The following is a 13,965-nucleotide window of genomic DNA, read 5'->3' as shown; positions in this document are numbered from 1 at the left end:
AAGTTTCTTTCATATGTATATTTACCTTCTATTGGAAAAAATATACATGAACATACTGCATTCTGAATCCCTCTGATAGGATCACTAGCCAGGATCATAAAAACTTCATGTTTCACACAATCAATGGTGTCAAGTAAATGTTAATGGGATTGTTTTATAGTACAATAGAATAAATTCAAATTTACAAATACAGGCAAATCACCACAATCTGTATGATCTTTAATCACAAGAAAAAACCTGTAAGTTTTTTAAAAATATTTTTTAACCTGTATCTTATTTTCCTAACACATACTTAATTAAATTTATCTGTAAAGCAAACTAAGGTTGAAATTTATCAAATGCTATTATGGGCTGAATGTATCATTCCTCCCTTAATGCATATGTTGAGGTCCTAACACCCAATATCTCAGAACAAGACTGTATTTGGAGAATCTTGAAAGAGGTGATTAAGTTAAAATAAAGCCATTAGAATAGGGGCTAATACAATGTAACTGGTATCCTTAAAAGAAGAGGAAACATAGACATACAACAAAAAGACATCAGATACGTGCAAAGAGTACAGAACATGTGAAGATACATTGGGAAGGTGATGGTCTACCACTCAATAAAAAAGGTTTCAGAAGAAAACAATGCTGGCAGCATCTTCATCATGGACTTCTACTTTCCATTACTGTGAGAAAATTAACTTCTGTTGTTTAAACTACTAAGTTTGTGGCATGTTGTAATGCTATCCCTTTTAACATATTAAACATATTTTAAATATATTAAACATATTAAAAAATAATAAATTCTTGTATGCAAATACCTTCAAATTATATATTATCATAAAATAATTATCAAATCCTGACAGGTTAATGGATTTACCTAACACACCTTATTGTCAATGTTCTTCATAGTTAATAGATCAATGGACTTCAAAGAATGTCCTGTAGGTGAAATGAAGTAAAGGCACACATGTATACGGGAATCATGGTAGTCAATGAAGGAACGTTTAATTTTCAATTCTTCTTGAAGATAGGCCTCAAATTGAGCATCTACATATTCAACTATAGGTTGGTAGCTGGGGAAAAAAAGGTTATTTCAACATATTAGTATAAAAGATTAATAACATCTATAGTCTGTCTTTTCACCACTTAATAAATAGCTAATATGGGGGAGCTTGGGAAGATGACATAGTAGGAGGACCCTGAGCTCACTACATCCCATGTTTACAAATATATATCGTCTACATCCAAGTCAATAAACCAGAGAGTGATCCAAAGATTGGCAGAACAAACTCCACAACTAAATACAGAGAAGAGGCTGCATCTGAAAGGTTAGGCAGGCCAGAATGATGGAGGGAGACTTCCCACAGGAGGAAGGGAGCTGCATATGCAGAAGGGTAGAGAAATAGGCCCTTGCACCAGGGAGTTCACACAGGGAAGACAAATCCCCATAAAGTTCAGTTTTAAAAACCAGAGGGGTTGAATTCTTGAGTTTGTGTAACCAGTGGAACTTGGAACCTGGACCTTTAACTGCTGGCTGGCTCAGCACTGGGCGAGCCCAGAGGGCTAGTGATAGCTGTGTCATTGCCTTTAAAGAGACAGCAGCCTGTGCATAGAAGCAACATAAAAAATGGCAATTTATACACCAGGGGCAAACAGGAGACACAGCTGTTTATACTTATTCAGAGCATGTTAGGGGACTTCACCAAAGACAAAGGAGATGGCAGGTGCCACTTGCCTTCCCCAGCTGCCAACATAAACATAGGGCCATCTGCAGGAGGCCAGGATGCACAGACACTAGCTAAATAACTTGCTAGCAATGTGCCATGCCCACAAATTCTCCTGAGGACACTCACACTCCAAGCCTGCTAGCCTCAGCCCTGGGCCCAGGGAAAATTTTGTCAAGCTGCATACAAGCCCCACCCAGCTACTGGGTGCACATCCACCATGGCACACCTGACCAAGCCATGCCCAAATATCATCATATGCTGTGCCCAGTCTCACAAAACTTCTCACCCTAATGCCCAGCCCCCCAACGCCCCAGCACTTTGAGGGATCCAGCATAGGACTAGTGGCACCAGGCAAATTTGCTAAAACTGGCACCCCACCCCCACATTCCCCAGCAGGCAGAACCCTTAAGAGCTGCCCTGTATCGGTCCCACTAATGCCACAGAGAATAAATACAGTCCACAATAGGCAGAGAGTCAGTGCTGATGACTGAACTGAAAGGAAGAGTGGTTCAGACACAAAAGCAGGATGTAAGCAACACACAAAGGATAATTCTCCTGAAGTACCAGGTTCTGGTGCATAGGAGACACTGCACAGCAAATCACTCCAGGACCTCTTCTTCATAAAGTCACTACTTTCAAGAGCAGAAGACATAACTGACATTCTTAACACACACAAACAGACACAGAGAGGCATACAAAATCAGGAGACAAATAAATTTACCAACTGAAAGAATAGGACAAGGCAACAGCAAAATCAAAGTGGGACAGATAAAAAGAACATGCTTAATAGAGAATTTAAAGTAATGATCATGAAGATTCACTGGAATTGAGAAAAGAGTGCAATACATGAGTAAAACTCTTAACAAAGATATAAGGAACAAAGAGAAGAAATAAAGGACACAATAAACTAAATAAGAAACATGCTTAATGGAATGAACAGCAGGATGAAAGAAGCAGAGGAACAAATTAGTGACCTAGAAGATAGAGTAATGGAAAGTAACCAAGCTGAACAAAAGAGAGAAAAAGAATTGTGCAAAAGGAGAATAGACTTAGGAAACTCAGTGACTCCACCAAACATAATAACATCCACAGTATAGGAATCCCAAAAGCAGAAAAGACAAAGGAAGGCAGAAAATTTATTTGAAGAAATAATAGCTGAAAACTCCCCTAATGTGGGGGAAAAAATACACCTCTCCAGATCAAAGAGGCATGGAGAACTGTCATCAAAATCAACAAAACCAGACCAGAAGCAAAACCTATTGTAATTAAATTGGCAAAATACAATGATAAAGAACAAATTTAAAGAAGCAAGACAAAAGAAAACAGTAACTAACAAGAAAAAGTCCATAAGACTAGCAGGAAATTTTTCAGCAGAAACTTTACAAGCCAGAAGGGAGTGGCATGATACATTCAAAGTGCTGAATGGGTAAAATTCGCAGCCAAGAATGGATCATAAAAGGTGGAAAAGACAAGAAAGGGTTGGAAAAAAATCTCCAGACACAATGACAAGTAATAAAATGGCACTAAATACTTATCTATCAATAATTACTTGGAAAGTAAATGGATTAAATGCTCCAGTCAAGAGACATAGAGTGTGAGAGTATATTTAAAAAAAAAAAAGACTCATCTATATGCTGCCTACAAGAGATTCATTTTATAGCTAAAGTCACGTGCAGACTGAAAATGAGGGGAGAAAGAAATATTTATCATGCAGATGGATGTCAAAAGAAAGTCAGAGTAATAATACTTACATTGGACACACTAGACTTTAAAACATACTGTAACAAGACACAAGAAAGGGCACTATATAATCATAAAAGGTATAATCCAACAAGGAGATATAACAATTATAAATATTTATGCACCTGACACGGTAACACTCAAATATATATGTGTAATAAACATAAAGGAACTAATCAATAATAATACCAAAATCATAGCGGACTTTAACACTCCACTTACCAATGGACAGATCATGTAAACAGAAAATCAATAAGGAAACAATGGCTTTGAATGACACACTGGACCAGATGGACTTCACAGATATATTCAGAACATGCCATTTTATAATATCAGAACACACATTCTTTTCAAGTGAACATGGAACATTCTCCAGAATAGGTCACATATTAGGTCAGAAATCGGGCCTCAACAAATACAAAAACATTGAAATCATACATTGCATCTTTTCTGACCACAACACCATAAAATGTGAAGTCAACCCAACAAAAAAAAAATCTGGAAAGAGCCCAAATACATGGAGGATAAACAACATGCTACTAAATAATGAATGGATGAAACAGGAAATCAAAGAGTAAATAAAGAAATACATGGAAACAAATGAAAATGAAAACACCATGGTCCAAAATTTTGGGATGCAGCAAAAGCAGTATACTTTTCCTAAGAGGAAATTGTATGGCAATATAAGGCTACCTTAAGAAGCAAGAAAAATCTCAAACAACCAAACCTTACACCTAAAGGAGATAGCCAAAGGACAACAAATGAATCCTAAAGCCAGAAGTAGGGAAATACTAAAGATTAGAACAAAAATAAATGATATACAAACTAAAAAATTTTTAAACAGATCAATGAAACCAGGAGCTGGTTCATTGAAAAATTTAATAAACTATATAACCCCCTAGCCAGACCTATCATAAAGAAAAGAGAAAGGACCCAAATAAAATCACAAATGAAAAGGAAGAAATAACAACCAACACCACATAAATACAATAATCAGAGAATACTATGAAACATTATATGCCAACAAATTGGACAACCTGGAAGAAATGTATAAATTACTAGAAACATAATCTACCACCACTGAAACAGGAAAGAATAGAAAACTTGAACAGACATATAACCAGCAAAGAAATTGCAACAGTAATCAGAAAACTCCCAACAAACTAAACTTCAGGGCCAAATGGCTTCCCAGGAGAATTCTACCAAACATTTAAAGAGTTAGTACCTATTCTTCTCGAACTATTCCAAAAATATAGTAGAAAAGAAAACCTCCAAACTCATTCTCTGAGGCCAGCATTAGCCTGATACCAAAATCAAATAAAGACTCCACTAAAGAAGAAAACTACAAGGGAGGGGCCAAGACAGCAGAACAGCATGGAAGGTTTTTTTTGTGTCTCTCATCTCTTAAATGCAGCCAGATCACTAAACCCTCTTGCACACCTAGAAAACTGATTTGAGGATTAACACAATATGCACAACCTGAACCATAGAACTCAGCAGGTATGTGGTGCAGAGAGGTGAACTGGGGGAGAGAAAAGCCGCAGAGAGCAGGGAGCTGTTTTTGCTTGTGGAGAGATGAAAATGGGGGCAGGAGGAGAGTATGGGCAAAGCACACCTGGAAAGTAGCTGGAGAGAAAAAGGGAGAGTGGAAAGAGCCACAAGGGACTGAACAAAAAAAGGAGAAAGGAGAAAATAGAGGGTTTAAATTCCATTAAGACTCTATAAACAGGGGGAGCCCAGAGTCTGAAACTCTGCAGGTCGATACCTGGTGGTGCTCTTGGGGGAAAGACAAATCCCTAGGAGCAGAAAGAGAGGTCCAAGGGGTCCTTGGGCCACACAGGGAGAGGCAGTTCCCTGCTGGGAAGACATTTGCAGCAGTGCGGCCTCCACAAAGACAAAGGTCCCAGTGGACCCAAAGAATGGCCACATTTGCTGGTGTTGGAGCAAGGACATTTAGGGTGAAGTCTGGTGCCAGATGTGTGTTGTGATTTGCCATAATCCTTGAAACACTGTTGCTATATGATCACACGAACTTATTCTGGGGCGGGCTGGCACCTGGCCACAGTTGCTGGGCAGAGGCAGTGGCACAGTCTCATGAACATTCCTGGGGACAGACCAGCACCTGGCCATTGCTCAGCAAGACCCTCCCCCAGAAGGTGGGAGTGAGTCAAAGTTGCAGTCCCTCAGAAGTGAGGGGTTGGGAAACAGACCCATTGAGATAAAACTCAGGATGGAGGTGCCCCTGGCAGCCTGATAGCTTTGTCACAGACAGTGTAGAAGCAGGTGGTGGATGGAAGCCAGAGACAAAGGAGACGTGCTTGATTGCAGGTTGGGGAGAGCACAGAGTTCTGATAAGAGACACTGGGTAGCTGGGTGACTCCATTTTCACCCTCCGGCATATTCACATACACACCCACAAGTGCCACAACAATCCACCCCAGTAAGCTAAGCAACGCCATCTAGTGGAGAACGGAGCCATTACATTAAGCCCTGCACAACTGGGCCAACTGCCCTCTTGAGGAACAGAAGTCTCTCCACCTGCTTAGTTTACAGACTATAAAGTGCTTCATAGTTTGACCTCTAGGGGAAACCGGATGTAATTTCAATTGTACTTGATTCTGTTCATTGGTCCATCTATTCAATTTCTTTTTCTTTTTCTTTTCTTTCTTATTCTTGTATATAGAAAGAGACACTATTTTTATTTTCCATATTTTTAAAAAGATTTTTAATTTTTTCCTACTATATTTTTTACCTTTTTGTAAATTTTTTAAATTCTATTTACTTCCATCATTTCATTTTATTTATTTTATTGTATCCATTTTTTCTTTTTTTTTTTTTATTTTTAAAAAAAATTTTTTTTTCAACGTTTATTTATTTTTGGGACAGAGAGAGACAGAGCATGAACGGGGGAGGGGCAGAGAGAGAGGGAGACACAGAATCGGAAACAGGCTCCAGGCTCCGAGCCATCAGCCCAGAGCCCGACGCGGGGCTCGAACTCACGAACCGCGAGATCGTGACCTGGCTGAAGTCGGACGCTTAACCGACTGCGCCACCCAGGCGCCCCTGTATCCATTTTTTCAAAATTTCAACCTATTTCCTTTTTTTGTCCTCTTTTTTCTTTTCTTTTTTCCCCCTTTTTTTCTCTGATCTATCAAGTGTTTTTCAACAAGACCAAAACATACCTAGGATCTATCATCCTTTATTTGATTTCTTTGTGTTGTTTTTAATTTCTTAATTTTAATTTTAATTTTTTTAATTTATTAATTCCTTTTTTCCTTCAAAATGATGAAAGGAAGAAATTTACCCCAAAAGAAAGAACAGGAATAAATGACAGCCAGGGACTTCATCAACACACATACAAGCAAGATGTCTGAAACAAAGTTTAGAATCACGATAATAAGAATACTATCTGGGGTTGAAAACAGACTAGAGTCCCTTTCTGTGGAAAAAAAAGAAGTAAAATCTAGTCAGGATGAAAATAAAATTATACTGCTATAACTGAGCTGTAATCTCGAATGGACACCACAGTGGCAAGGATGGATGAAACAAAGGAGCGAATCAGCAATACAGAGGACAAACTTATGGAGAATACTGAAACAGAAAAAAAGAGGGAGACTAATGCAAATGAGAACGAAATAAGAATTAGAGAACTCAGTAACTCATTAAAAATGAATAACATCAGACTCATAAGGGCTCCAGAAGATGAAGAGAGAGAAATAGGGGTAGAAGGTTTACATGAGCAAATCATAGCAGAAAACTTTTTAACTTGGGGAAAGACATACACATGAAAATCCAGGAAGCACAGAGAACTCCCATTAGATTCAACAAAAACTGACCATCAACAAGGCATGTCATGGTCAAATTCACAAAATACTCAGGCAAGGAGAGAATCATGAAAGCAGCAAGGGAAAAAAAGTCCTTAACCTACAAGGGAAGACAGATCAGGTTTGCAACAGAGCTATCCACAGAAACTTGGCAGGCCAGAAAGGAGTGGCAGGATATATTCAATGTGCTGAATCAGAAAAACATGCAGCCAAGAATTCTTTATCCAGCAAGGCTGTCATTCAAAATAGAAGGAGAGATAAAAATTTTCCCAGACAAACAAAAATTAAAGGAGTTTGTGACCATTAAACCAGCCTGGCCAGAAATTTTAAGGGGGACTATCTGAGGGGAGAAAAAAATGAAAAAAAAATTACCAAAAGCAGCAAATACTAGAAAGGACCAGAGAATACCACCAGGAACATCAACTCTACAGGCAGCATAATGGTATAAATTCATATCTTTCAGTACTCACTCTACTTCAGAACGTCAATGGACTCAATGCTCCAATCAAAAGACATAGGGTAACAGAATGGATAAGAAAACAATATCCATCTATATGCTGTTTACAAGATACCCACGTTAGACCTAAAAACAGCTTCAGATTGAAAATAAGGGGATGGAGAACCATCTATCATGCTAATGGTCAAAAAAAGAAATCTGGAGTGGCCATACTTATATCAGGCAATCTAGATTTTAAAATAAAGACTGTAACATGAGGGGTGCCTGGGTGGCTCAGTCGGTTAAGCGTCTGCCTTCAGCTCAGGTCACGATCTCGTGGTCCATGAGTTCGAGCCCCACGTCGGGCTCTGGGCTGATGGCTCAGAGCCTGGGGCCTGTTTCAGATTCTGTGTCTCCCTCTCTCTCTTCCCCTCCCCCGTTCATGCTCTGTCTCTCTCTGTCTCAAAAATAAATAAACGTTTAAAAAAAAAGACTGTAACATGAGATGAAGAAAGGCATTATATCATAATTAATGGGTCTATCCACCAAGAAGACCTATCAATTGTAAACATTTATGCTCCAAATGTGAAACCATCCAAATATATAAATCAATTATTCACAAACATAAAGAAACTCATTGATAATAATACCATAATTGTAGGGGACTTCACACCACACTTATAGCAATGGACAGATCATCTAAACAGAAAATCAACAAGAAAACATGAATGACATTGTTTGGCTTTGAATGACACACTGAACCAGATGGACTTAACAGATAATATACAGAACATTTCATCCTACAGCAGTGAAATACAAATTATTCTCCAGTGCACATGGAACATTCTCCAGAATAGGTCACATACTGGGAGACAAAGCAGCCCTCAACAAGTACAAAGAGATCAAGATCATACCGTGCATATTTTCAGACCACAATGCTATGAAACTTGAAATCACCCACAGGAAAAAATTTGGAAAGATAATAAATACTTGGAGACTAAAGAACATCCTACTAAAGAATGAATGGGCTAACCAAGAAGTCAAAGAGGCAATTAAAAAGTACATGGAAGCCAATGAAAATGATAACACCACAGCCTCAAACCTCTGGGATGTAGCAAAGGCTGTCATAAGAGGGAAGTATATAGCAATCCAGGCCTTCCTAAAGAAGGAAGAAAGGTCTCAGATACATAACCTAAACTTACACCAGAAGAGCTGGAAAAAGAACAGCAAATAAAACCTAAAATCAGCAGAAGACAAGAAAAAAAGGATTAGAACATAAATCAATGCTATCAAAACCAAACAAAGAAGCAAACTAAAAAAAACAACAACAATAGAACAGATAAATAAAACCAGGAGCTGGTTCTTTGAAAGAATTAACACAACTGATAACCCCCTAGCCAGTTCGACCCCAAAAAAATGAGAAGGAAAAGACCCAAATAAATAAAATCAAGAATGAAAGAGATCACAACCAACTCTGCAGAAATACAAACAATAATGAGCTAATATTATCAGCAATTATACACCAATAAAGTGGGCAATCTGGAAGAAATGGACAAATTCCTACCAAAACTAAAACAGGAAGAAATAGAAAATTTGAACAGACCCATAACCAGCAAGAAATCAAAATAATATTCAAAAATCTCCCAACAAAGAAGAGTCCAGGACAGAATGGCTTTCCAGGGGAATTCTACAAAACATTTAAAGAATTAATACCTATTCTTTTGAAGCTGTTCCAAAAATTAGAAATGAAAGGAAATCTTCCAAACTCATTCTATGAAGCCAGAATTACATTCATTCCAAAACCAGACAGAGCCCCCATTAAAAGGACAACTACAGACCAATTTCCCTGATGAACATGGATGCAAAAATCCTCAACAAGATACTAGCCAACCGGATCCAACAATACATTAAAAGAATTTTTCACCACGACCAAGTGGGGTTTATACATGGGATGCAGGGCTGGTTCAATATCCACAAAACAATAAATATGATACATCACATCAATTTTAAAAAAAGGACAAGAAGCACATGATCCTTTCAATATATCCAGATAAAGCATTTGACAAAATATAGCATTCTTTCTTGATAAAAAACCCTCAAGAAAATAGGGATAGAAGTATCATACCTCAAGATCATAAAAGCCATATATGAAAGATCCACGGCTAATATCATCCTAATGGGGAAAAACTGACAGCTTTCCCCTAAGGTCAGGAACAAGACAGGGATGTCCACTCTTACCACTGTTATTCAACATAATATTGGAAGTCTTAGTCTCAACAATCAGAACACACAAAGGAATTAAAGGCATCCAGATCAGCCAGGAGGAAGCCAAATTTTCACTCTTAACAGATGACATACTACTCTATATGGAAAACCCAAAAGATTCCACCAAAAACTGCTTGAACTGATTCATGAATTCAGCAAAATTGCAGGATATAAAATCAATGCACAGAAATCGGTTGCATTCCTATACACCAACAATGAAGCAACAGAAAGAGAAATCAAGGAATCTATCCCATTAACAATTGCACCAAAACCATAAAATACCTAGGAATAAACCTAACCAAAGAGATGAAAAATCTATGTACTGAAAACTATAGAAAGCTTATGAAAGAAATTGAAGAAGACACAAAAAAATGGGAAAAGATTCCATGCTCCTGGATAGGGAGAATAAATGTTGTTAGAATGTTGATACTACCCAAAGCAATCTACATAGTCAATGCAATATCTATCAAAATAACACCAGCATTCTTCACAGAGTTAGAGCAAACAATCCTAGAATTTGTATGGAACCAGAAAAGACCCTGGATAGCCAAAGCAATCTTGAAAAATAAAACCGAAGCTGGAGGCATCACACTCCAGGACTTGAGATATATTACAAAGCTGTAATCGTGAAGACAGTATGGTACTGATACAAGAACAGACACTCAGATCAATGGAACAGAATAGAGAACCCAGAAATGGACCCACAAACGTTTGGCCAACTAATCTTTGACAAAGCAGGATAGAATGTCCATTGGGATAAAGACAGTCTCCTCAGCAAGTGGTGCTGGGTAAACTGGACAGCAACATACAGAAAAATAAATCTGGACCACTTTCTTACATCTTACATAAAAATAAATTCAAAATGGATGAAAGATAAACGTAAGACAGAAAGCCATCAAAATCCTTGAGGGAAAAGCAGGCAAAAACCTCTTTAACCTTGGTCACAGCAACTTCTTACTCAGCATGTCTCCAGAGGCTAGGGAAAGAAAAGGAAAACTGAACTACTGGGACCTCATCAAAATAAAAAGCTTTTGCACAGCAAAGGAAACCATCAGCAAACCTAAAATGCAACCAACAGAACGGGAGAAGATATTATCAAATGACATATCAGGTAAAGGGTTAGTATCCAAAATCTATAAAGAACTTACAAACTCAGCACTCAAAAAATTCAAATAATCCAGAAAAGAAATGGATAAAAGACATAAATAGACACTTCTCCAAAGAAGACATCCAGATGGCCAGCTAACACATGAAAAGATGCTCAACATCACTCATTATCAGAGAAATACAAATCAAAACCACAATGAGATACCACCTCATACCTGTCAGAATGGCTAACATTAACAACTCAGGCAAAAACAGATGTTGGCGAGGATGCAGAGAAAGAGGATCTCTTTTGCATTGCTGGTGGGAATGCAAGCTGGTGCAGCCACTCAGGAAAACAGTATGGAGGTTCCTCAAATAGTTAAAAATAGAACTACCCTATGACCGAGCAATTGCACTACTAGGTATTTATCCAAGGGATACAGATGTGATGTTTCGAAGGGGCACATGCACCCCAATGTTTATAGCAGCACCATCGACAATAGCCAAAGTATGGAAAGAGCCCAAATGTCCATGGACGGATGAATGGATAAAGAAGATAGATAGATAGATAGATAGATACACACACATATATATATACATACACACACACACACAATGGAGTATTACTTGGCAATCAAAAAGAATGAAACCTTGCCATTTGCAACTACATGGATGGAATTACAGGATATTATGCTAAGTGAAATTAGTCAGAGAAAGACAAATATCATATGACTTCCCTCATATAAGGAATTTGAGACACAAAACAGATGAACATAAGGGAAGGGAAGCAAAAATAATATAAAAACAGGGAGGAGCCAAAATAGGGGGTTTCTGGAGGGGTTGTGTGAGGAGGGGATGGGCTAAATGGGTAAGGAGCATTAAGGAATCTACTTCTGAAATTATTATTTTACTATATGCTAACTTGGATGTAAATTTAAAAATTAATTAATTAATTTAAACAATAAAATAAATGTTAAAAAGTAAATAATCTACTACATTTACTATATATTCACCTTTCTAGTGAGATTTATTCTTTCACATGTTTTCTTGTTGTTAGTTAACACCCTTTCTTTTCAACTTAAAAAAAAATCCCATTAATACTTCCTGTAAGGCTGGTTTAGTGCTGATAAACTCCAGCTTTTCTTGCCTGGAAAACTGTTTCTCCTTCAATTCTGAATATATTCTTGGTTAGGAGTTTTTTTTTCAGTATTTTGAATATGTCATTCCACTTTCCTCTGACCTGCAAATTTTGTGCTGAAAAATCTATTAGTCTTATGGGGATTCTCTTTTACCCCAAAAGTTATTTTTCTCTAGCATAATGTATAAGCTTGTCAAATCACTATGTTGTGCACCTGACACTAATGTAACATTGTGTTTCAACTATGCTTCAATAAAAAATTTGTTTTCCTTTTTTTTTAAAAAAAAAAAGAGAGAACTATAGGGAAATATCCCTGATGAATAAGGCTACAAAAACTCTCAACAAAATACTAGCAGAAAGAATTCAACAATACATTAAAAAATCATTCACCATGATCAAGTGGGATTTATACCTGGGTTGCAAGGGTGATCCAATATTCACAAATCAATGAATGTGATACATCACATAAATAGGACAAAGGATAAGAACCGTATGATCATTTCAATAGACAAAGAAAAACCATCTGACAAAGTACAACATCCATTCATGATAAAAACCCTCAACAAAGCAGGTTTGGAGGAAGCTTACCTAAACATAGTAAAGGCCTTATATGGAAAACCCACAGTGAATATCAAAGGTGATGTTTAAAAATGGAGAGGTTATCCTCTAAGGACAGGAAAAATACAAAGATGTCCATCCCCAAACTTTTTTCAACATAGTACTAGAAGTCTTAACCATATCAATTAGACAACAAAAAGAAATAAAAGGCATACAAATTAGTCAGGAAGAAGTAAAACTTTCAGTATTTGAAGATAACATGACGGTATATAGAAAACTCATAAGACTCCATTAAAAAACTGCACAAACTGATAAATGAATTTAGTAAAGTTGCAGAATACGAAGTCAATACATAAATCTGTTGCATTTCTAGATAGCCCTAATGAAGCTATCATTACAGAACAGAGAAACTAAGGACTCAATCCCATGTACAATTGCACCAAGCACAATAAGATAGCTAGTAAGAGACCTGAACAAAGAGGTGAAAGACCTGTATTCTGAAAACTATTTAAACACTGATGAAAGAAATTGAAGATGACACCAAGAAATGGAAAGATATACCATGCTCATGGATCAAAAGAACAAATATTGCTAAATGTCTATACTACCCAAAGCAAGTTACACATTTAACTAAATCCCTAAAAAAAATACCAACAGCATTTTTCACAGAACTAAAACAAACAATTCTAAATTTTATATGGAACCATAAAAGACCCCAAATTCCCAAAGCAATCTTGAAAAAGAAAAACAGGGGCACTTAGGTGGCTCAGTCAGTGAAGCATCTGACTCTTGAGTTCGGATCAGGTCATGATCTCATGGTCATGGGATTGAGCCCTGCATCAGGCTGTGAGCTGACAGCACAGAGCCTACTTGGGAGTCTCTCTCTCCTTCTCTCTCTGCCTCTCACCCACTTCTGTATACGTGCTCTCTCACTCACTCACTCTCTCTCTCAAAATAAATAAATAAACATAAAAAGAGAAAGAAAAGCTGGAGGCATCACAACTCCACATTTCAAGTTATATTACAAAGCTGTAGTAATCAAAACAATATGGTACTGGTACAAATATTGATATGTAGATCAATAGAACAGAATAGAAAACCCAGTAATAAACCCACATCTATATAGTCAATTAATCTTTGACAAAGCAGGAAAGAATATCTGATGGGAAAAGGACAGTCCTTTCAACAAATGGTATTGGGAAAA

The 13,965-nt window shown here is 37.4% G+C and overlaps 1 protein-coding gene across 4 annotated transcripts in view; it reads right to left on the bottom strand.

Annotated features, from left to right (window-relative positions):
• The window catches only part of SEPTIN14 (septin 14), a 93,744-nt gene that overhangs the window by 61,510 nt on the left and 18,269 nt on the right, over positions 1-13,965 (bottom strand). For all 4 annotated transcript variants that reach the window (XM_047839536.1, XM_047839538.1, XM_047839540.1 and 1 more), the window contains one exon: positions 874-1,060. In XM_047839536.1, the coding sequence (XP_047695492.1) occupies positions 874-1,060 (187 nt within the window). The remainder of the gene's footprint in view (positions 1-873; positions 1,061-13,965) is intronic.

This window comes from Prionailurus viverrinus, chromosome E3 (genome assembly GCF_022837055.1).
Source record: "Prionailurus viverrinus isolate Anna chromosome E3, UM_Priviv_1.0, whole genome shotgun sequence".
Lineage (NCBI taxonomy): Eukaryota > Metazoa > Chordata > Mammalia > Carnivora > Felidae > Prionailurus > Prionailurus viverrinus.
Note: the sequence above shows the minus strand (reverse complement) of the source record. Positions and strands in the feature narration are given on the sequence as shown.